Source organism: Notechis scutatus, chromosome 1 (genome assembly GCF_049901735.1).
Source record: "Notechis scutatus isolate UNSWTSFEM ecotype Mainland chromosome 1, rNotScu1.2, whole genome shotgun sequence".
NCBI lineage: Eukaryota > Metazoa > Chordata > Lepidosauria > Squamata > Elapidae > Notechis > Notechis scutatus.
The window spans coordinates 167,160,718-167,185,374 of record NC_142009.1 but is presented as its reverse complement, the minus strand read 5'-3'; the positions used below and the strand labels follow the sequence as shown (position 1 = coordinate 167,185,374).

Genomic DNA, 24,657 nt, shown 5'->3' with positions numbered 1-24,657 from the left:
TGCTAATTATTGTTTTAGAAAATATTTTTTTCTTGCAAAAGCCTTGTCGCATAACACATTGTGTTTTATAGCTTAGATGAAGCCATTATTGTGTACCTCATATCAATAAATTTTGAAGCATTCCTCAAGTGGCAAAAGAGCCTGTCCTTAACTGACAAAAAGCCTGATAGGTCCAAGTCATCTATGATATTTGCTTCATTTACATTTGCTTGAAACAGCATTGTACATTTTTTATTTAAAAAAAATTAAAACCTGACTCCCTGAGTCTTTACACTGTTTTTTTCAACCTGCTAGCTTTCATCTTAAGGATATTCTGGTAATACATTTTAGGAGGCACCAGTGGTGGCGAGGGCTGCCCTTTTCTTGGAATGTGCTCGCTTTGTGCACCGCTGCAACCGGGGCAACTGGCCAGAATGGATGAAGGGGCATCATGTGAATATTACTAAAAAAGGCCTTTCTCGTGGGCGCTCTCCAATCGTGGGGAATAAACGAAACCAGAAGTTACAGTGGAATGCAGCCAAGCTCTTCTACCAGTGGGGGGAAGTAAGTTTCAGTCCTTCCCACTCACTTTCCCTCCCTCATTTTCTTACCAGTCAGCAATATCAAAGTTCTGTTCTGAATAATCCATGGAGTTTCTGATTTATACTAATCTATTTTCTTACAGTTTTGAGGTAGCCTAACATTTGAGGTAGCCTAACAAGGTTACTTAAATGATTCCACTTTTCTGCATGAAAACTGATCAGTTAAAATCAGTGGCTCTGGTTCTTTTCCAGGTTTTCTACTATTAGAAAGAAACAAGATTTGTTCATGGCAGGTTTTGTCATTCTAAAAGTTTTGCTTTTACTCCCTTCTCCACAGCAATGAAACAAACTCAAATTTCTGTTTTATTTAGTAAGTTATTCATAGAGTTACAAGTTGCTGTCAAAAAACCCCACTGATCAGAGTTAATTAAAATGCAATATAAAAGTTTGGTCATTGCTTTTGCCATAGGCAAGCCATTTTTTATTGGGGACAATAACATTTATCAGAGCTGTGGAAAGGATTGCAGAAAAATGCGGACTTCCAAGGAAGCAATGGCAGACTTAAAATAGCTTTGTTGAGAAGAAGCCAATGACCGCAGTGGAACAAGGAGCCAGCAAATGGATAATCTCTTCAGAATCTTTCTCCAGATAAAGGAGAGAGCCTGGGATTGCCCACAAGTGCTCCATATGGTGACTCCCTGCAAGGAGACCATACTATATCTTTGGCAGGTTTTAAAGGTCTGGCAGCTGAGGCAAAGCCTTCCTTGCCCAAACCACTAGGTTTGCATACTTCTTTTCTTAATCACTTCTAGAAATGGCTTCTTAACAGCTTTTTGGATATTAAGAATCTTCAGAAAGGCAAATTTCATTACACTTGGTGCATTCCCTTCAATTCTGGTGAAAGAAGTTTTAGGCAAGGACTCCCCCCCATATTTTTGCAAATTTTATTTCGAAAGTTAATATACAAAATAAAGAAAACAGAAAAAAACAAACTAATATCTTCAAACACTAATAATAAAAATGTGTGTGAAATAAAAAATAACAAATAGTGAATATATTATTTACACTGACATTAAACAAAATGCCCATCCTGGTTGAATGATGAAAAATATATTGAAAACATATTTTACATTTTCCTCTCCTTACATAACTGGTCTACAAATAAGTATAAACTTTTCCATCTATATTTAGTAAAAAATTCTATATTACATAAAAATATGTCCATGATGTGGAAATCTATCTATCTGTTAGTCAAATCCATCTGTTCACAAAATAAAAACATAGTCAACAAGTAACCCCAAAAGTAAAAGTAATCTTCAAAGCCCTCTGTTATGTATCTGTTATTGTATTTAACCTGCAGAAAGTCCACAAACGACTTCCAGTCTCTTATAGTCTTATCTAAAACATTGTCTCTAATCAATGCAGTTAATTTCACCATTTCTGCCAGTTCAATCAATTTTTAAATCCATTCAATTGGTGTCCTCTTTTCTTTCCAATACTTAGCATAAACAATCCTCAGAACCATTACCATATACTGAAGCAATGTTCCAAACTATTAATTTTTCAATAGTTTTTCTATTAATTTATTCATAATGCCTAGAAGAAAGGCTTCAGGTTTCATTAGTACTTGTATTTTAAATATTTTCTTTTGTCATTATTATATTTATCCGATATGATTTAGCATACTTATAAGACCAAAACATATGAAAAAGTGTACTTGGAGTTTGATTACATTCCAGCACCTGTTAAGAATGCCGCTATTCATTTTCGCCAATCTTTCCAGAATCAACTACCAATGATACATCATTTAATGCAAGTTTTCTTTTAAACTGAAATTCAAAGTAAAATTTAAACCATTGGTTCATATATTTTCCCATTGATCTAATGCTATGTTAGAACTAATTTTTTTGCCCATTTTACCATATGATTTTTAACATTTTCCAGATTCATTTTAAGTAACATTTTATAAACTAGCAATCAGATCCAGAGCATAAGTTCCTTCTCAATTCAGATTTATCTCCTGCAAAAACAAAAGAATTTAAATCAAATTTAAATCTTTCAAAAATTCTATAATAGTTAAACCAGTCATAATTAAATTTTTCACATGCTAGGTGTTCTCTTTTTTTTAATCTTAGGTCCCTCTTCTTCAAATATCAATAAATTACAATATATCATCCATTTAGATTCCAGTAGCATCTCTTTTCTGTTGGGGACTCCTGATTTAAAAGAAAGCTCTTTAATCAATATTAGTATAGTCTGAAAAAGAAATAACATTCTAATATCAATGACTGAAATTCTTCCCATTAATGACAAATCTAATTTTTCTGTGTAAATCCAACTTTATCTCATTCCACATTTTAACATAATTATTTTTAAATAACTTAGAATTTTCATTAGTAAGAGTCAGTCCAAATACTTTAGCTTTTTCATAACTTTATTGTCAATTTTTGTTTATTTATTTTCAAACCCACCACTTTTCAAAATGTTTTAAACTTCCTCATAGCATATTTAATATTCTTCAAGGATCTTGCAAAATCAAAATCAAGTCATCAGCAAAGGCATGAAGTTTAAATTTATGTGCTTTGATTGTAATCTCTTTACTCTGTTGTCTAATATTCCTATTTAAGAATTCCAACATAAATAATAAAGGAGATAGATGACACCCCTGTCTTGTTCCTTTCTGGATTTCACACAAGTCTTTCAAATCTCCATTCACCATTATCTGAGCCTTCTATAGTGTATAAGTGAACATTAATACCTGGAAAAAAAAACAAGTCCAAAATGCATCTTTTCAACTACTATAAACATAAAATCCCCGGTCAAATTGTCAAAAGCTTTTTCTGCATCCAAAAAAATAATGAAATCTATTTGTCACTGTGTTGTTGTAAATGCTCTATTATGTCCAAGACTATTCTCACATTGTCATTTAGTTATCTTCTGGGTAGAAAACCTAATTGAACTTCCTTTATGTAGTCTCATAAAACTTTTTTAGTCCTTTGGCTAAAATGGATGTCAACAATTTATAATCATTATTAAGAAGTGAAATTGGTCCGTAATTTTTCACAGAAGTTAAGTCCCCATCCTCTGGGTATCAAAGAGAGATGATGGTTTTTTTCCATGAGTCAGGCATAGAATTTTCTTGTAAAATAGAGTCCATTAATTCCTTCATCAGAAGAAGTAAATGATCTTCAAATATTTTATAAAATCCACTTGATAGGCTATTTGGTCCTGGAGCTTTACCTGTCTTAACTCTTTTAATTGCCCATTTACATTCCATATTAAAATCTTACAATCCATCCATTATAATAAAGAAGTTTCAGGTATTTCAACTATAGCTTCCATTTCCACAACCTCAGATTTCTTTTTATCTTTTTCTTTAAGGCCAAATTCTTGTGGTGATTGATTCTTCGGCTTTTGAGAAATAATGCAATTCTGAACCATACCTTTCCTGAAAATCTTTGGCTACTGAATTTAGTCTAAAGCATTGAATTCTAAAGATAAAGATGATCCTTCCAATTTATCTCAGCAAAAAAGAATGTTATTCTGCTTTATAAGATCTGTCAGGAAGGAATATTCTTTATGTTTCCTTAATATCGTAGTTGGAATTTCTCTAAATATTTGCATCTATTTCGTTAAAATCTCATTGGTAATGTTTTTGCATCACTTGTTCTTAAGTAGATTTTCTTACAAATTGAATCATGACATTTCTTGATAACCGTCTTTGAATTGCACATACTTAATTTCATAAATGGACTAAGGGGCTAGGTCAATTTGAAGTAAAAATTTAAAATTAAATATAAGAAGCCTCCCTGTGGGAAAATGCTGTTGATTAGAAAAGAACATGATGAGAGGACTTTGAACATTGGACACTAGGGAAAACCATAAAAATCTAAATATTATAATAATTAAAGGAGAAGAGATCCAACAATAAAGAACGGAGCAAGATAGTTTAATATTGGAAGAATTTAAGGATATTTGGGGACAATGCACTAAGAAATTACTCTTAATATTATCTGCTATTCTAAAAATGGATTTAAAAGATGATATAGAAGAGGAACAACTTTTATTGGATAAAACTTTGGAGACACTATTTAAAGGGATTAAAGATCAAGATTTTTAAAAGCAAAGGAAAAGAATACAAAGTCGGATTATTTGATCAGGGATAAAATGTATATATTACTTCTGGTAGTTTTTAATGGATTTTTCTTTAATGAGGAGGCTTTAAACATTTGTTTAAAGATGTGGAAAAAAGGGAACTACTGTGGTATTTTCAGAAAAAGTGATAAGTTACTGTAAAAAACAAAGGAATATAAAGTTGGTTTAACTCTTAAGGGATTTTGCTGATTACAACTGAATAACAAAGCTTTAAAATTGTTTATAGGTAAGAGATGAGATATGGGAAGAGGTCTTATATTGCTGTATCAGAGGTGATAAGTTTCTGAAAATGTTTATGCTTGTCTTGATTGAAGCAGAAAGTCATTTCTTCATATATTTCTTTTTTCCCTTTTTTCCTCTTGCGTGTTTTATTTTTCTCTTTACTTTTTATATTTTTCTTAGTTTGTATTAGTTTTTTTTAACTTTGAATCTGTAAATTTTAATAAAAATTATTATACCCGGTATATAAAAAAGAAAGGATTACAGCAGGATGCTAGAAGTTAAAACATTTTGAATATCGTAAAATATTATATAAAAGCTCTACTTGTTATGGTATTTTTCCCAGGTCTTTTTAAATGACGTAATATAATCAACATGGATACAAAAGAGGTCTTTATTTGCAAACTTGAACATCATCATTGAGATTTTCTCCTTTAAAAAGCCTTCATGACCTTTTCTTAATTCTATACTTTTCGCAGGCAATTGGAGTCCGTCTCAATGAACTTTGCCATTCTGAGAGTGAGAGTCCAGCCAATCTGCTGGGCCTCATTTATGATGAGGAGACAAAAAGGAGGATGAGAAAGGAGGATGAGGAAGAAGACTTTTTAGATGACAGTAAGGAGACTCCCTTTACTACAAGAACCCCCACTTGTAAGAACCTCTCCTTTAGGAACACTTATTCTTTTTTTCTTTCTTTTTTTCTTTTAAAAAATCCTTTTTTTCTTTTTTGGTTCCCTTTCCACCCAGTGTTTCACCACATTTCCTCTTTTCTTCTTCTTTGACTATTTGAATTTTGCTCTGATGTGTTATGTAGTAGTTTGGTGCATTAACAACAAGAAGGGGAAGAAATAATTAAATATGTTGCCTTTTATATAAATAAAAATGTAGCCACCTGCAGAATCTTGTGGACCTAGTTGGGTTCATCTTCTTATCGGCATCCAATAATTACTTCCAGTAGCTCAGTAGAACCTAGGTAAACTTATAAATCAGATAGTGTAGACTTGAATCTGCACTGACTGTTTACTGGGGACTGCAAATGTAGACCTGAAATTCCAATTTCCAATATGATCCATTTTTGTTTTTTAAATTTATTTTTAAAAAATTATGTGCTCAGAGCAGTGCATATAAGAAAATCTAAAGATTTATAACAATAGTGATAAAATATAAATTTATTTATTTATTTAATTGATTTGTGTTGCTGCCTATTCACCCATAGTGACTTGAGGCAGCTTACACAATGTAAAACCATATTTAAAACAAAAAATAAAAATAAAAAACAATAAAAACTAACAAAAATAATCAAATAAATTAATAAAGTACAATAGAAAAAAATCTGGAAAAATAAAAAATAAAAAAATCACCCCCCAACTCCCACCCCCCATCCCGATGACAGCAGATCACACAAGCCATTTGATGGGCTGCATCCCACTCTGGGTTCCCCAGACCCGCTGACAAAACCAAATCTTCAGTGCCTTCTGAAACAGTGCTAGAGTGGGGGGCGGAGAGATTACTGAGCCCTGCGGAACCCCGTAAAGCAGTGGGCGAGGGCTGGATCTCTCCCCTCCTATCAACACTTTATATACACTTTATTATATTGCATTAATCCAAATTGTGCAGAGGTGAGATTTCACAAAGCCTCAAACTACCCATTAAATGTTTGCCCACCATGAGAAAATATGCCCCAGGTTTGTGAGGGTTTCAAGGTTTTTTTTTTAAGTGCTATGCATGATTTATGCTTCTGCTAGCCATCCTATTGTCTTCTAACTCCACCAGAACTTGTAAAAAATCAGTCCTTTTAGATGGTATCCATCTGTTAAATGGAAAACTAAAAAGCAGGCTAAATGAAAAGATTTAAATTGGAGGTCAAATATTCATCTGTGGAAGTTTTTTTTTAATGGTAAACAGATTCTAGAAAAAACGTTGCCTTCAAAATGGGGGACTACCACATTCAGAACTCACAATAAAAAGTTACTAATACTTCCATGTCAGAAGCACCAAAGTGCTTTCATGGTGAAAGGATTTGCTGGGGCACTCGCAGGTGGGGGCTCCTTTTGCATCCCCATGAAGTTGCCACCAAAGTGGTACCCATTTATCTACTAACGGAGTTGGAGCATGAGACGGGAGCTCACCTCACCCTGAGCAATGGCTCTCAAACACTGTGTTCAACCTTATGAACCACCACACTCCTTAGTAAAGGAATTAATTGTCTATCTTGATTGGTAACCATGGTAGTTGTAGACGAACACATCTGCAAATCTTGAGGTAAAGGAAATTTATGCTTTAATATTATGTAATGTAACAATTAGTATCACACAATTATTTAAAATGGCAAGAAGATAACACTTTTATAAATCGGCACAGACAAGTAGAACATGACACTACAATTGACAGCAAAATGTCTCAACAAAATGTAGGTCAGTGTAGCAGAACAAAAATGTTTCAAAATATCATCTACATGTTTGTCTATTGTAATACATTGATTTATATGTGTGTGTATGTGTAATGTTTTTCTTCCCCTCTAAGCATGCTATCCATTAGAGTTTCTTGTGATTTTGTTGGATTTACTCTGTAAATATCTAAGTCTAGAACATCTAAGCCATCTAATATTTGGATAGAACAGATTGTGGGCATCATATTTCAGTTACCAAGGCCTGGCAATATATTGGTACTTAACCTTGCTCATGTACAGCCTGGACCTTTTAATCTTTGTCAGTTGTCTAGAATTATTCTGTTAGTTGTGTGGCTAAATAAATATTTAAGAATGCATATGTATACATGTACATGCATAAGGACTTTCTATACCTTGCTGCAGAGTAGAGTTAATTGGATTAGGAAATTCTGCTTCACAGTGAAGGAATTAGAGAAAAAAAGAATTTGTAAATCAGAGAGAAATGGGACCCCTGTGACTGTATTTTAATTCTGTCATTCAGAAGTTCTGTAACATTTCATAAAATAGAGAATCAGCTCACTTGCTATTAAGATACACAGTGTCATCATCATGTCCTGTTGCACTTCTTATAAAGCAATGCAGCACACAGTTAGACGTATTAATTACTTAACAACAGTTTTAGTAAATATTTTATCTGAAAAGAATTATAGCTTGTCCTAGTTCGTTATACAATTGTTGGATGACTATGAGAGAATATTGAAGAAATTTAACTCTGTATTATCTAGATCTCAGATAATTTCAAATTTCAAGCTTTCAAACTTGAAAGTAGGAAATTTGGTGAAACCTACCATGGTTGTCCAATTTCTCTAAGGTGAAAATATTTACAGTGAATACATCTACAATAATAAAAGTATGATGAAGTCCTTTATTTTCATCTAAATTGACAGAAGTTTTGCTATTGTTTAATCAGTTCTTCAAAGAAATATTTTATAGTTGTATCAAGTATGTATCAAGGTCAAAATTAAATATGACATGTAGCTTTACATGCTTTTCCCCCTATAATTTTTCAAACAAACAAAAGTTGCTATTTTTCTTTCATGTAGCAGAATTAACAATATAGAGAACAGCAGGGGAAGTTCAGGATTAATCTGCCACCAAATAAATCACACTATTATTCCTCTCAAACTGAATCTCTGGAGAATGTATTAGTTAAAGGGAAAAATAATGGAAAAATAGTATAAGAGTGTATCATTTCTAAAACAGATCTGAATTATGAGCTGAAGAGTTCTTACGGAGACTTCATTTATAGGAATCGTATCTTTGAGATCAGTGCAGTGGTGCTGTTGTAGAAGTATCATAAATCACAGTGAATATGAAACAATACCATAGTTAAATGTGACTGTCACATTTCCCTTCGCCCCTCCAAAAATAGAATAATCATACAACATATTGTTCCATACACAGTTTGCATTATGTACTATGTCTGGTGGTGTCCATTTTTTTAGAATGATTTTTTACTTTGCTGCTATTTTTTTGTAAGAGAACATATGTATATTTCTTTTTTTAGGTACAGTAAATCCCACCAAATGTTGTTGTCCTTTTGCTTTGAAGATGGCAGCATGTCAGCTTCTTCTAGAGATCACCACTTTTCTTCGAGAGACCTTTCCCTACATGCCCAGGCCACGTGAACCTCTTGTGGTAAGTGAGAGACAGGGAGGGATCTAGGATATAAAAGAATAAAGTTGCAGAAGTGGGGAAGATCTGGGTAGGGCAGGAAACCAAAAACCAACTGGGTAGCTAAAGAATGTATTGATGAGACAGAGTTAAAATATGCTATCCAAAATGGCCAGTGATTTGGTCATAGGTTTTGTGGGGGGGAATGATTTCCCAAGATGGATATATGGCAATTTAATCCAATCATTCTTGACATTCTTTAGTTTAGATACACAGAGGTCTCTTTAGGGGCAGTATGTGGTGGCGAGCAAAATATAAAAGCAGATTCTTACTGTTGCTCTGAAAGCTTTGCCTATTTCTATGTGCTTTGTGAATATCTCATGCTCATAAAAAAGAGACAAAGCTTATGTCACAATGATGTAATACTGTTTTTGTAATATTGACAAAAGTTTGGGACCTTACTTGGTAATATTTATTGCAGCATGAAAATCACTGAGAACAAATTGGATTTTTTGTTGGCTATTCCTATTTAATCTTTAGAGCAACTTCCCCTGAAAATATTTTATGATAGAATTATAAGAGCAGCATATTAAAACCAGGTATAAAGTCAATGATTTTCAGTGTAGCTTACTTCCTTCATGAATTCATTGCAAAACAGTAAGATAAAATCTAATGCAACATTTACATTTCCTTCTCAATTTGAACTCTTTCTTGCTTCAGGAAAAAAACTTGAAGGCCTGTTTTATTTATACACTTGCTCATCATACACTTTTATGTTTATATAATATTATAGGATCTGGAGAGTTGCAGGCTACGTTTGGACCCTGAGATGGATCGACACAGGTATGAGAGGAAGATCAGCTTTGCTGGGGTTTTGGATGAAAATGAAGATTCAAAAGATTCCTTACACAGCAGCAGTCATACCTTGAAGTCTGACACAGGTTGTGAAGAGAAGAAAGGTTTGTTATCTACTGAAGCTTTTGCTTTATTGCAAACTCTAATGTCACTGTGCACAGCATGTCCTTATTTCCCTCAAAATAATATTAGACTACACTAAGCTGAATCAAATACAGTTGCATTTAGATGTATTTTTGGTACTTTAGTTTCAATGCTATCAGTTCAATATTTGAACACTGGTAAGACTCTTATTTGAGTGGAATTGTTGTGCCTTGATATAGTCTATCAGACAAATGCCTCCTCCTCCATCCTCATCTTACAGAGTTGTTATTTTTAATTCTCCAGTGCAAATTGCTGTAAAAGAGTCCTTGCCATGAGATAGATCAATTAAATAAATTAATTACCTCTGTCAGTTTTTAGAGTACTTAAAATCATATTTGTCTGTGCTGGATTATAGACAAACTAAATAAGTAGTAAGTAGACATTGCATCAATATATTAATTGTAAAGTCCTTTAATTAAGTACTTTAATCATTTTATATATATATATATATATATATATATATATATATATATATATATATATATATAGATAGATATTCGGTTATTCAAGGTTTTCTCCCACGTAAAATTGGAAGTAACTTGGCGACATTTCGACAAAGTCTCATTCGTCATCTTCAGGCTTGTGTCTTTGGCTTTGTGCTTCTCAGAGTAATGTGAGCTTGCAGCTGCTTCTTCCTTTTAACTGTTAGTGGGGGTGTGACTTGATTGGGTGGGGGCTTGGCTGTGTTCTGATTGGGTGGGGGTGTGTTCTCATTGGTTGGGGGGTTGGCTGTGTTCTGATTGGTTGGGGGGTTGGCTGTGTTCTGATTGGCTGGGGGGGTGTTCTGTTCAGGTGGGGGCTTGGTTGTGCTCAGGTTAGTCTTAGTTGCTGGGGGATTTGAGCTAGTGAGATGTCCTGTTGTTTGGCTTCACGTTCGTGGTCGTGCCACATCTTCATGGTGGGTGTCCGTTCGCTTCATGTATGGGTCGGAGGGGTTTGAAGCAGGTAGTGATGCACCTGCGGTACAGCTTCTGGTCCATGGTCGTGTCTCATCATCTGTGTGGGTGTGAGTCTGCTTTCTACGTGGAAGTGTGGTGGTAGCATCTTGTGTGGCTCTCGTGGGTGTGGGTCTGGTGTCATTCTTCATGTTTGGTACTCATTTGTTAATGAGGGCGGGTTTCCAAATGGCTGGTAGGAGGAGGTATCATCTCGTTTATTCATGCTGTGTGTGCGTTTTTCTATCTCTATGGCTTCTCTGATTATTCTGTTGTTGAAGTGTTCAGTTTTGGCGATAGTTCTGGTATTTTTAAAGTCAGTCTCATGTCCTGTGGCTTTGAGGTGTTGGACCAGGGAAGAGGTCGGTTCTTCTTTTTTGATTGAGTTCTTGTGTTCTTCAATGCATGCACTTATTCTTCTGTTGGTTTGTCCGATGTATGTGGTGGGGCAGGCGGTGCATGGGATTTCGTATACTCCTTGGTTTTCTAACTCGATTCTGTCTTTAGGGTTTCTTAGGATGGTGGATATTTTTCTGTTTGTGCAAAATGCTGTCTTAATGTTGTGTTTTTGGAGGATCTTGCTGATTTTGTCTGTAGTGCCTTTTACATATGGGAGGAGGGCTTTGCCATTCTCTTGTTCTCTGTCTTGGATTTTGGTTGGTTTGACACAAGCCTGAAGATGACGAATGAGACTTCGTCGAAATGTCGCCAAGTTACTTCCAATTTTACGCGGGAGAAAACCCGAATAACCAAAGATCCACATACAAATACCCGCGAAAACCTCAGAAAACAAATATCTATCTATCTATCTATCTATCTATCTATCTATCTATCTATCTATCTATTCGTAGATTTTCACGGGTACAGGTATGCAGGTCTTGGAGTTTTCGGGTCTTTTCCCGTGTAAGATTGAGAGCATCTTGGCCAAGATGCTCTCAATCTTACGTGGGAAAAGACCCGAACATGCCAAGACCTGCACACACACACACACACACACATATATCTATGTATATGTATATGTATATATATATATATGAAATAGCCAGAGGCTCATGTATATACATTTAAAAATAATTCAGTATCTTGCTAACTTGAACCAAAATTACAATATGCTTAAAACTCATCTGCCATGTGGCTCTTGTTTGCTAACCCCAAAATGTGATGTGTAATTTCAAAGCTTACATTTCTATGTTTACTACAGGCAGTAGAATATTTATCATTGTAATGCCATCTCATGCATAAAAACAACCACTACAAAACTATTGTAATATTTCAGAGTTTCAATCCAAAATAGAGTCAGTAGCTACTTAATGTATATTGTAAATAACAGCCCATCCTATCAATATGACAGAGTACCTCATAAAGTACACTATTCTCTTTCTCAATATATATATTGAGAAGACAAAATGGTAAGGGGATATATTCAGTTATATTTGGACATTTAAGTTGCATAAGCCTGCCATAGCAGCACAATTCTCAATACAGTTATGTGAAAATAGGAATCAGTGGTATATGAAAGTGGTTGGGAGGGAAAGCCTGGAGATATTTTTTAGGAAGGTACTAATTTCATCAACAGAACTGGTAAGAATAATCTAAAACTCTTCATATTGAATATTTATTCATTTTATTTATTAAATTTATACTCCATGCATCTCGCCATTAGAGTGTCTCAAGGTGGCGTACAATCCATGTCCTTCCTGGAAGTTGCTGTACAGGTAGTCCTAAACTTACAACATCAGTTGGGATTGGAATTTCCATTGCTAAGTGATGCGGTTAAGTGAGGGTGTGCAAGAAGTGCCAGTCAAACAGATGCTTAATGAATGATTGTAAGTCAAGGACTGCCTGTAACATGTGACTTGGTACTTCCATATGAGAGAAGTGCCTCTGGTGATGTGTATGTATATGGCAGCCCTTTTTTACTGGCTCTACGTACCTGTGCATTAGCAATGTCTGACAAATATGATAAAGCTGCACCAAATATTACTTCCTCCATTTAACTGTGCCCATATGAATGTATCTCTTGTTGCCCATTCTCAAGCATAAATTTAAATAAGATATGGTTTGCACAGAAAACTTATTGAAACTGACAAAGGAATCTTTTTTGAAGTAGAATATAAATTCATTTCATTTTAATTTATTGTTTTATGTTATTCTGTTCACATTTGTTAGTGGTTTAAAAGTATGTTGCGTAAAAGTGGCTCATAATTTAAAAAATTCTTTCCTGATCTCTGTGAAGTGTTAACAGAATTGTATATATGTTTTATCTCTGTCTTCCATTTTCATAGATATTGGTGATATCCTTAGTTAAAGCACTGACAGAAATTAAAGCAAACCTGGGTGTTTATATATATAACTCCCAACATTTAATTATTGATTATGGCTTATTACACTAATTAACTAGAAGCATCCAAGAAGATGTGCAACCTTAAAAACAGAAATAACAACAATTAAACTTTAAATAATGCAATACAATAAAATCAATCAGGCAGTGAAAACATAATATAAATATATTAAAAGCATATTAAATATATTAAAAGCACAGTAAAAGTAGTGTTAATGATTTTGAAAAAAAAGTGTTAACACATTTTCCCTTATTTCCCTTATTTTGCTCAAAAGCTAATTCTATATTACGTATGGCTTAGGTGATTTTTCTAATCAAGAACAGATTGTAAATGTTGGGTTGCTATATGTCTTAAAGGCAATGGAATGTGACCAAGTAGACTTTTTAAATGAAATATATTCCCATTTGATCGAGGTCATTTTGGGTGGGATATATTAGTATTAAAACTACAGATATGGATGCAAATATCATACAGGAGCAAAGGTTTTATTTGTAGCTTCCACAAAAATTAGAAAATCGATTTGAAAACAATAAACATTGCCCCCTTTTATTTCTTTATTAACTGAACATTAGGCTGAAACAATTGATCAGAATTAAAGTCTGTTATTGATTGCATCTATTGGCTGTTGTAGCTAAGTACAGATTGAACTGCTGTGCTGATTTTTAACAGATCATGGAATTAAAATCCTGTATTCAGAAGACAGATTTAAATAAGTTAAATAATGAACTCCTCTTTATTGGAAACTATAATTGATATGGTACCTGCATTTAAAATAGAGCAATGAATGTTCCTTAAGAATGCCCAAATACCTATTATTGACAAAAGAAATCTTCTTTGTGGTAAAAAAACCAATACATAATTAAGCTCAACAGTATAAAGCAAGTTACAAATATATGTATAAAAAGAACCAGTATATAAAGAACAAACTTCAATAATTATATGTTACTGGAAATGTGCCAATGGAATTACTGTTGTGTTTGGCATTGTTTAAAACAAAGTTTTCATTCTCTCTCTTTTCAGGAGGGGGGTCAGGAACAACAACAACAATGTATTTTAAAGAATTTTTAGAATGGATGAAATACAAATCTATATACTCCTATTCAAAATATTTGTACACTTCAGTGAAATTTCTATGAAATACAGCCTAAATGATACTGTTGCTGTTTTACATAATAAATTATTCTCCTTCTTTTCATTCTTCCTCTATTCTTTTTGCTCCTTCCTCTCCTTCCAGCTTCTGTAACTGATTCTAATACTATAATATGTATTTTAGAAGTAGTTTTCTATTACAGGAATCCTTTGCCTGCATTTTGGTTAAAATTTAATCATAGAAACAACAACAACATGCTTGTAGCACATAAAAAATTACAAGATGCATTGCGGTATAAGTTTTTTAATACCAAGTAGATCTTTAAAAACTATTCTTAATTAATGCATTCAATAGTCTAGTCCCCAGAAGCTTATTCCACAATTTATCTCTTATCCTTTAATCCACTGTGCAAAATCATTCATTGATCTTGCCAGAGGAATAATATGATATTTCTCTGATAGTTTATTACACAATGTGCTAGTCGATAAAATTACATCCCCATGCAAATACAAATAAAATTTCCAGTTAATCATATGCTAAAAGTGATCACTTGCAAAGAAAATTGTGCATTCACCATGGCAGAACGCAAATGTATAAAAATCAGGATTTCCTTCCTCCCCAGCTGTTTAAAAACCTAGATCTTAACAAGAACCTAGATCTTAACAAGTTTAGATCTTTCCTATTTCATCATTGCCCTTTCTTCTGGCCCCAAGAGACAACTATCATTTATTTGTATTGTGACTTGTGCTGTGTGTTCACTTTTAAATAGATGTACAGCTGAGTGTTGCAACATTTGGACATGCATATGCCCATGTACTGCCTTAGAGCTGAGTGGAGAACAACATGCCAGTGACTGGTGCTTCAAATCATTCCATATATTCGTGCTCATTACACACACACACACACACACACAAACAAACACACACACACACACACACATACGCAGATGTCTTTAATGCCTGAAAACTTCTGAACTATCTGAAGAGTGGGACCACATGTTGTTGCTTTTTCTGTAGAATTCTGTTGAAGTTTAATGTGCAAAGACGACGATTTATACAAGGTAACATTCAGAGTGGATAAGCAAATGACGTGCCTAGTTTAAGCAAGCAGGCTACCTACTATATACTTGCTACATGATTGAAAGTTATGATTCTATCACAACATGTGGTCAGCCTTGGGCTATCTGGAGAACAGCTCTGTTCCAAGGCCTGATGGAACTTTTCAGTTCAGTCATCAATAGCCAGTGATGAGTGTCGATTGAACAGCAAAAGTCTTAATAGCAAACATGGAAAGATAACTGTTTTTCTATGTAAACAAGAGCAAATTGTTTGGCACTAAATATAGATTTGTGGTTTAGCTGTGGTGTTTCCAATAATGCTGATTGTAAAGTATTTGAATTACACTAATGACTGGATTGAGGTCTAATATAATATGAGTAATAGATTTGTCTTACCTTTCACTAAAGCATCCCATATGGGAAAATTTCTAGAGCCACCTTGGTGTTGCTTTGGAGGGAGCCTCTTACTGGTCTTCCTTTAAAAAAATAAAAGGCATTGAAATGCAGACGGAAGGGGTGGGAGGGTGAAAAATATAACTTTATATAAAATATACATCATTATACTTTAAAATGGGGGGAAATAAGGGGGAAAAAGTCCTCTTTTATTCTTTTAATACAGTTCCCAGCAGGAAGATCAGGATAGGAGGCTCCCGCTTGCTCCAGATTAAAGGAACCCGCAGTTTCCGGGTGAAGAGAGGGGGTTCCCTGTCCAGTATTCGCCGGGCCGGCAGCCTAAAGAGCACCAAGTTATCCCGTCAGGACTCAGAGTCTGAGAATGAGGAGCTGCAGCTGTCCCACAGCAGGGACACTGTCACTGACATAGGTAACACAGATGAGCTTGGTTAAAAAAAAAAGGGAGAGGGATCCTGAGGTAGCAGCATCCTTAGCTTAGGAGATTTAGGAAAGGGGCTTGGAGGTTAAGGCAGACCTCCCATGGCCCAGGCTTGACTCAAGAGTTTCCTTTCTTGCATGGACTTCACATTCGGCAAGGACAGAGCTTGAACCCTGCCGATACCTCTTGAAATAGTCAGTGCTGCTCCACTCAAAGAATGCCAAATTTTAAAAATAGAAATGTTTGATGTGTGGACTCTGTACAGGCATTTTCTTGACTGCCAAACAAATGCATGCTGTGAATAGGACGGTATATATAAAAACAACATATATTATATATCGTAGCATATATAATATATATGGTATTGTATATATACACTCACTTTTTCTTTCTCTCACACACATACACATCTCATTGCAATAGTATGTACTATGCATATACTTATATATACAATATGCATATATTTTGCTTTCTATGAGATAAATATATGTGTACTTGTCAATCTCCAAAATATTTGTTTCCAGAGATTTATTTTAGAGAAGAATTCAGAGACAGATACATCCTAGACCTGAATCTCTTTTCCCTTTGTGGGTCTCAGTGGTATTGCCCGTGCTCTTTCTCTTCTGGTAGACATCCAAGTCAATGCATATTTGCTATAAGGGTGGGGGAAGGATGTAATTGAAATACTGTCTTTTTTATAGCCTCAGTACAATCCTATGCATATCTTCTGAGAAATCTCTCCCATTGAATTCAGTGGTGCTAACTCCCAAGCAAGTGGATATAGGATTGCAACCATAATGTTATAGTACAGTCAACAAATTGTGTGCTAAACTTCTGTCTGATTGGAAGGCCCATTGACAATAAGTGCACGCAGGAAACTCTGGGGTCTAAGAGAGCATTCCTCTGCCTTTGTTCTCAAATGTCCATCAGGATTTCTCTTTCTCGCCCCAGAGTTCTATAACCCCTTGATGGGATCTAACAAGGCAGTAATTGTAACAAATTGCTGCCATTGCAGAAATATGTGTATTATCTTTCTTTAATATGGAGCCCAGTCAATGCAAATCACTGAAACCAACAATAGCCAGCAGCATGATTATGCAAGAATTTTGTTTCTACTTACTCTCCCTCCCCTCTTCCAGAAAAGGGAACAAGGTTTATCCCTGATTAGTGGTCATTTCCATGGTGACTATAAATTATGCTTGTAATGATCAATCTAGCTAATAATTGGGACATGAAGAAAGGTTGGAAGTGATATTTTATAACTCAAATTCCTTCCTGAAGGGCTTGGCCTATTAGGAATTGTTATGCTTCTGGCATATTATTCTGTTATCTCTAAAAAATATAGGGGAATAAAATCAATTGTTCCAAACCCCTGGTCTGGTTTACAAGCATATATATTAGATTCAAAATTTGGAGTTAGCATCAGAAGGCAACTATTTTTGGATGTGTGTGTGTGTTTTTTTAAAGAAGGAAGCCCTTGGAGTGCAAGTGAACCTAGTATAGAACCTGAAGTGCTCAGCAGCACTGGAACAGAAGATAACTATCACCGGAATATGACGTGGCTGCATGTAAGTAGATATTATTTTTGTTTCCCTAGAATTATATAATATTCAGAGTTTGTCATCAGAACAGAGGGAAATTAAAGTTGTTCTTTTTTATGAATAACAAAGTTTCAACTGCTCAAGAATTTAATTTAATCCAGAAAATGTCAGTTGTCCAGTTAGTGAACCTAAAACAAGGAAACACTCTGGAGAGTTGAATTCCCAAAAGTAAAACTTTATTAGATATACTATATTGGTATTGAAGAAACAAAACTAGTTCTGGTGTTCCCACATAAATACTTGCCTAGTTAAACAATAGCTTTCTCTTCTCTCCCCCCCCCCCCCCGGGTGACCACACTGTCCAATTATGAGACATCCTCTTGTTATGGGAACAGTCCATCTCTTTCTCAAGCCCCTGCAGTGGTGACCTTGATGGTTTCCATACTCTCATGATTTCCATATACATTCTCTGCATTCCATTTCCCCCTTTCCTCCCCACAGTTCATTGGCAAGTTGAAAAGCATTAGGGTTTGAAAGAAGCAAAGTTATTCAATCTTGAAAGAAACATTCAGAAGCGGCATTAAACAAAAGTAGGAATAGAAAGTGCTGTACAGTAGATATTCACCTAGGCCAAAACCTCATTTTTACTTTCTTAAATATTCAGGGTTGAGGTTTGTTAACATTTTCGATTGACTGAGAATACTGCAGTTGTTCAATAATAAAATTATCCTCCAAATACAACTTACCTAATAATTGTGCACACAATGTGTATGAACACAAAACATAGTATTTGGTTAATTGCAGTGCATTTGTTGGATCTTTAACCAGGATAATGTTTGGTGGACTTTGAAGTTCAATCAGAATGGATAGATGAATAGATAAATAATGTGATTAAAACAATGCATTTCCAATGTGTCTAAATATTATACCCTGAGCAGAGGTGGTATTCAGCAGGTTCTGACCAGTTCTGGAGAACCGGTAGTGGAAATTTTGAGTAGTTCAGAGAACCGGCAAATACCACCTCTGACTGGAGATTTCACAGTGTCCTTCCCCTGCCACGCCTACCAAGCCACGCCCACAGAACCGGTAGTAAAAAAATTTGAATCCCACCACTGACCCTGAGCCAAATTAAGATGATTTAGAGAGATTTAGATGTCCCAAGTTAAAAGTAGTTTTCCTCTGATGTAATCTAAAATCTTTCAAGCTCTTGTACTTGTTTCCTGGCTTAGTAATAACAGCATACCTCACAGTTTTTCAAACATAAATCCAGAAGTCAAGGGACTAATTTAGACAGATTATTGAACTCCTGAGGCAAAGCACAAGTGGTCCAATCTAGCTATATTTACAAATCTCCATAGTGCTCTGGCCCTGATCTGTAATGGCTGTTTTTATTAAAGTTGTTTCTTGGATCATCTGATGGCAGGGAGGGGGAAGGAGAATTCAGAATTCCTTAAATTCAAGGTGTATTTTGTGATCAAGCAAATAGAACTAATCAAATATAAAATTAAACTCTTGCCATTTAAATAGTGAGTTGATATATTAGTAAAGAATACAATAAAATTTAGTACAAAATAAAATATGGAAAACTAGTTACTTATAGTTTTCCTACAGTTGTCATTTGATGCTCTCTGCAATTAGATACTAGGATCAAACAGAATATCATTTTTCAAAATACCAGCACACATTGTTAAACATTAGCTTACTATAGGACAACCCAAAGATTTTCCTTGGAGGACAATGACTTATCAATATATTTATCATTATAATGTTATATTAGTACTCTTTAGTTACTTAGCTCTAAGATCCCTATCAACTAGATGATATAAATAGGGAACTGCAAAAATGAATAAACAAGTGAGCAAGAAAATGGAAAGAAGAGGGAGAGGAAATGTAGATAAAGTTTTTCCTCTCCACCACTCTCATATTATGCTTCCTGAATCTTCAAAATAATTAATTTGTCTTACATGTCCAGGATTCATAAAACCAACTGTCATACCCCTGTCGGAATCTGATTCGGAGGGGGAGGCTGAACAGCTGACAGGGAGTGGGAGTGTGGCTCCATTGGCTGTGGAAGAAACTGGGGAAGGGCACAGTCTGGCTGGGCAGAGCAGGGAAGAGGTAGAGCAAGGAAGAGGAAGACCCAAGCCTTTTTCATCCTAGGGCACGCAGGGAGGAATGGAGAAGGGAGCAAAGTGAGTTGTGTGGCTTACGGGGGAGGAAAGGGCCCTGATTCCCTTCATTAGCTGCAGCTGCGAACAGTGTTTAAAAAGGGAAGCTGCGCACAGTAAGTTGTTGGGAGCAAATTGTGAATTTATTTGGGATTGTTGTGGCTTATTTGTGTTCCTGCATCTTCCCAACTGTGTGAGCATTGCCATGCTTTCAGGTCTGAAAGTCTTTCTTCTGCCCTGTCAAGTTAATTACTGCAGCTTTGTTTGTTTGGATTTTTAGTTACAGTCTGTGTGTACCTTGTTTTGGACTGAATTTTCTACAGTTAAAGGCAGTTCCTGGGAGAGTTTTTCTCCAGCCAAAGATAACTTGGACATTGGGGGCAAAGTTGGAGATAATAAAGGGACTCTTCTTGCTTATTTGACTGTGTTGTCTTTGTGCCATGCCCTGGGTCATCACACCAACCAAGAAGAAGCAATCACAGCTGCTCAGCCAAGAAAAATTGGGTGTAGGAGGAGAATCCTGAAGTAAATATTATTTCCAGAAATGAAATTTGGTATAGACAACTGGCAGGGATAAAATTCCTGTGCTTAAACTAGGCAACTCTGAGTAAAGTGCAACTTTATATTCAAACTCTGTCATGGCCTTTGGAACAAAGGAAAAAGTTATTGTTTGTTCTCACTTTGCCCTGGAACATTTCATTGAACAATGAAACTGAACAAATATGTTTAAGAATTAAGATTAATGAGTATGAGATATTTGCTAGATCTCTCATTCATGAGTTAATTGTCAGAGTTATGAAATATTAATTTGAAGAGGATGGGAAAGGAGACAAATAGTTTGAAAATATTTCAAAGATTTTGCTGTCTATGGTTTCTGATATTTAAAAAAGGTTGTTCACATAATCTTCTCTTGGCACAAAGACAGGACTGCAATTCTATAAATGTTCATACTTCGTGTTTCCAGGTGATGATACTTCTGTGCAACCAGCAGAGTTTCATTTGTACCCATATTGATTACTGCCACCCTCACTGCTACCTCCACCACAGTCGTTCGTGTGCACGCCTTGTCCGGGCGATCAAACTTTTATACGGAGACACTGTGGATTCACTTAAAGAAAATAACTTACTAAATGGTGTGGCCAGAGGCAAAAAACAAAAAGAGGTAAGAGGTAATGAATAAATACATTAATCACTCATTTTTCAGCTGCTTAGACATTTATTTTACACTGTCAAACCTGATTGCTACATTCTCGCAGGTGAATAGAAGTGGGAGGCGTTTCTAAGAACTGTGTTTAATATAGGATCCTTCCTTAGTGAAACAATGTATTTTTATTTATTTATTTATTAAATTTGTTTGCTGCCCAAGTTGCCACAGTTTTTTTGATACTGGGAGCAAAGGGGCAAATGAATGATGAAGCAAGCTTCATGACACAGCAAGCTTCATTCTTTTTGGGCATATATCACAATGTTCTATAAATGTTGTGATGGATGAAGCTGGCTTCAAATATTTGTTTCAACATTCTGATGAGGTTGTTAAACCCTGTGAAACCTGCATCATTTTGGAAATAGGCAAAGAAGGAAATGTCAGCTTCTCTCATTATCAGTGGTTTCTGGTCAACAAGGGAAAGCTGCATTAGTTACGTGTATTATTGTCAGAAACATCATGGTATCCCCAGTTTCCACTAATGAGCTAACTTTTGAAAGCACTCAGATTTATTTAGGTCAATTGTTTTTCAGTGTTCAGACAAGTCATGCCTCAGAACACCATCCCTGAAGAAAAGAGTGATGGATTCTAATCTTGAAGGAAAAAAAGACTCTGGGATGTTGAAATACATAAGGCATCAGGTAATGTGAATTTCCATTACCTACAGGAATAATGTACTAGTGGAACACTATTGATATATAGTGATATATCACTATTGATAACACTTTGATATACAGTATATATGTGCCAGGCAGGGGTGGGATTCAAATTTTTAACAACAGTTCTGTGGGCATGGCTTGTTGGTCATGTGACTGGGTAGGCAAGGCTTGGTGGTCAGGTGACTCGGTGGGCATGGCCAACTCTAAGTCATTTGCGTGGGTGTTGCCTGTATGGGCCAGGAGGAAAGAAAGATCCAACCTGTGCATTTGGGTGTGTGTGAGAGAGAGAGGGTGGGGGAGGGAGGTTAGTTTTTAAAAAGGAAAGAAAAAGGAAATCCTGCTCTGAAAAGGGAGTACCCTCCCAAGAAAACAAAGGAGTTAAAACCTTATTTACTTATACTTTTTTAAAAAATAATTTAACAGACATTAAAAAGCAATTTCTGTTTCACTTTCCCAGGTTCAAGTCTCTTTGCTTAACATATGTGATATGTTAACATATTTATACCCCTCTATGTTTTTAAGCACTAGTAATTCTCTATTTCATTAGATTTAAGAAAAGCACTTACGTTAAGTTACTGGCAATTTTCTATATGTCACAGGCAATGAATTAGTGTGGAACTACTTTATAATCATCAGACATAAACTTTTGGTCTTTTTTTAATTTCATCTGTCTTCTGACACATCCTCATTCTTAGATTCCAAAGTGGTTTTCCTTTTCAGAAATTCTCCTGTGAGTCTCACCCTCAAATACTTTGTGGACTTCATCTACTCAGATACAGATGAGCCTTTAATAGTACAAAAACTACCCAAACCATTTTAGGCTATTTAATCACCTTTTTCTGGATTATATTGAATAGCCATCAGAACCAAATCTATTCTAACCAATGTAGTACCTCTAGCGCTGCCATCATCTCTATAACCATATATCTACTTTCCAGAATTTTGTCATATTTCATCTTGTATTGATAAAGATTGTCTTCTTATTATCAAAGCAGAAGAAGATATCTAGTACAGAAAGTGTTTAAATTATTCAGGGATGCAGGGATACATGAAAAGCTAATGAAACAGAGCAAGGTTATCCCAAAACTTGTTTTGTATTTTGAACAAATGAATCCCATAAAGGGAAGGTATCTTTAGGGCGTCTCCTGATCTTAGCCTTCAGCCTGGCTCTCATTGAGATAGTTCTTCAGATAGCTTTGAAATCATTTAAAGTTTAACATCTTAAATTGTTTTTGACAATCACTGTAAATTTTATAACACACCTAGCAATTTAACTGCTGTAATTTAGTTAAATTTCTGGAGAGTCAAATGCAGCACTGCATATAACACATTGCATAGTCAGTTAATATGTAATTAAGGAGTAGGTGACTCCTGCTAAATCTTCAAGCTTAGAAGTAGTTGCCACTAGGTGTAATTGTGTAGTTGCATTCTTTTCCAGCACTGTCACTTGAGAATCCAAACATTATTGAAAAGTAAGAAGTATTTCCAGATCATTCAAAGGGATTATATAATATATATTCACCTAGAATAAATATCCCAATCCCTGAACATCATACTTATTGATCAGTTCACTTCTGCTTCAGCATTTTCTTCATTAAAGTCAGGATTGGCTAAGTAGAAGAAAATAATATACCCTAAATGTCACTCACTAGATCAGGGTTGAGTGGGAGCCAGTGGTGTGATTTGCCAGTTCTCCAAACTGCGCAGAATCGTAATAACTGGTTCTACCAAACCAATCTGGTATTGGTAGAATCCCAGCCATGGTGCCAGGTAGAGAAACTCTAGGGAATCTTAAGCTTGTGAATTGCTCCTTTGACTTCTGTTTAATTATCCATGGTGTCTGGTAATACTGTACATGTGGTAGAATGTTGCCAATGCACAGTTTGCATCGCATGAAACATATGATGGAAACATGGTTCACCTGCCTTACTGCCTTACACTGAGACACTATGTGCCTAGTAACATAGGTCTCTATGAAGTCTATCTCAGCACTATGGGAATGTCACATTTTACCTTGATTTAAATGAATTCACTGTTGATAATTCAGATGATCTCATGTATCTATTGGTAGTCCTCAATTTACTACAATAATTTATCCCAGAATTGCCATTAAGTCATAGCTGTTCTTAAGTTGGTTACCACCTGACTGTGCCCGATTTTATAACCTTTTTTGTATTGGTCATTAAGCAAAAACTGCAGTTGTGAAAAGAATGCTATAATTGTTAAGCCGACCCATTTTCTTCAATAGCCATTTTTGTTAGAATTGGAAGTAAGCACCAGAAACCAGCAAAAACCACCAAAAAACACAGTCACATGACTGCAAATGGCCATAAACGCAGTGCAATGGCCAGGGACCAAAAATGTGATCAAATGCCCTCAGAGTATATGTATATATTGCCATCAGAACTCCAGAACCTGGTTGAAAGTAATTCTGGGGAGGTCCATCATAACTTTGAAGAGTCACTAAGTGAGGACTACCTGTACTGTAGAAGCTATCTAGATAGGTGTTCCCCAATTTTTACTTGCATTGTCTTCTTGGATCGGTTTTCTATAATCTTTTTAAATAATAGATTATCTGGCATCACCTGATCTCTGTGAAGAAACTGCAGACTTCAGCACTCTTACTGTGTGTGCTACATTCCCCTCAGCAGGGGAATATGTTTGTGAGGGCCCTATTTTATATTATTGAGTGTATGGTTTTCTTTTGCAGGTGATGAGCCTGTCTCCAGCACCACTTTCACTGTTAATCAAGGCAGCTCCCATCCTCACAGAAGAGATGTATGGGGACATCCAGCCTGCAGCATGGGAATTGTTGCTCAGTATGGATGAACACATGGCTGGTGCAGCAGGTAAGAGGCACCTTTCACATTCT

General features: G+C 35.4%; 1 protein-coding gene across 10 annotated transcripts in view; it reads left to right on the top strand.

The window, feature by feature from the left end:
- Positions 1–24,657, top strand: part of UNC80 (unc-80 subunit of NALCN channel complex) — a 191,045-nt gene that overhangs the window by 64,019 nt on the left and 102,369 nt on the right. For 3 of the 10 annotated variants that reach the window (XM_087949587.1, XM_087949581.1, XM_087949556.1), the window contains exons 23-31: positions 331–543; positions 5,375–5,510; positions 8,852–8,982; positions 9,752–9,917; positions 16,001–16,204; positions 17,681–17,781; positions 20,887–21,084; positions 21,660–21,767; positions 24,496–24,634. In XM_087949587.1, the coding sequence (XP_087805713.1) occupies positions 331–543; positions 5,375–5,510; positions 8,852–8,982; positions 9,752–9,917; positions 16,001–16,204; positions 17,681–17,781; positions 20,887–21,084; positions 21,660–21,767; positions 24,496–24,634 (1,396 nt within the window). Of the gene's footprint in view, positions 1–330; positions 544–5,374; positions 5,547–8,851; positions 8,983–9,751; positions 9,918–16,000; positions 16,205–17,680; positions 17,782–20,886; positions 21,085–21,659; positions 21,768–24,495; positions 24,635–24,657 lie in introns of all 10 variants that reach the window. The other 7 variants (XM_087949573.1, XM_087949562.1, XM_087949552.1 and 4 more) reach the window with 4 other exon arrangements.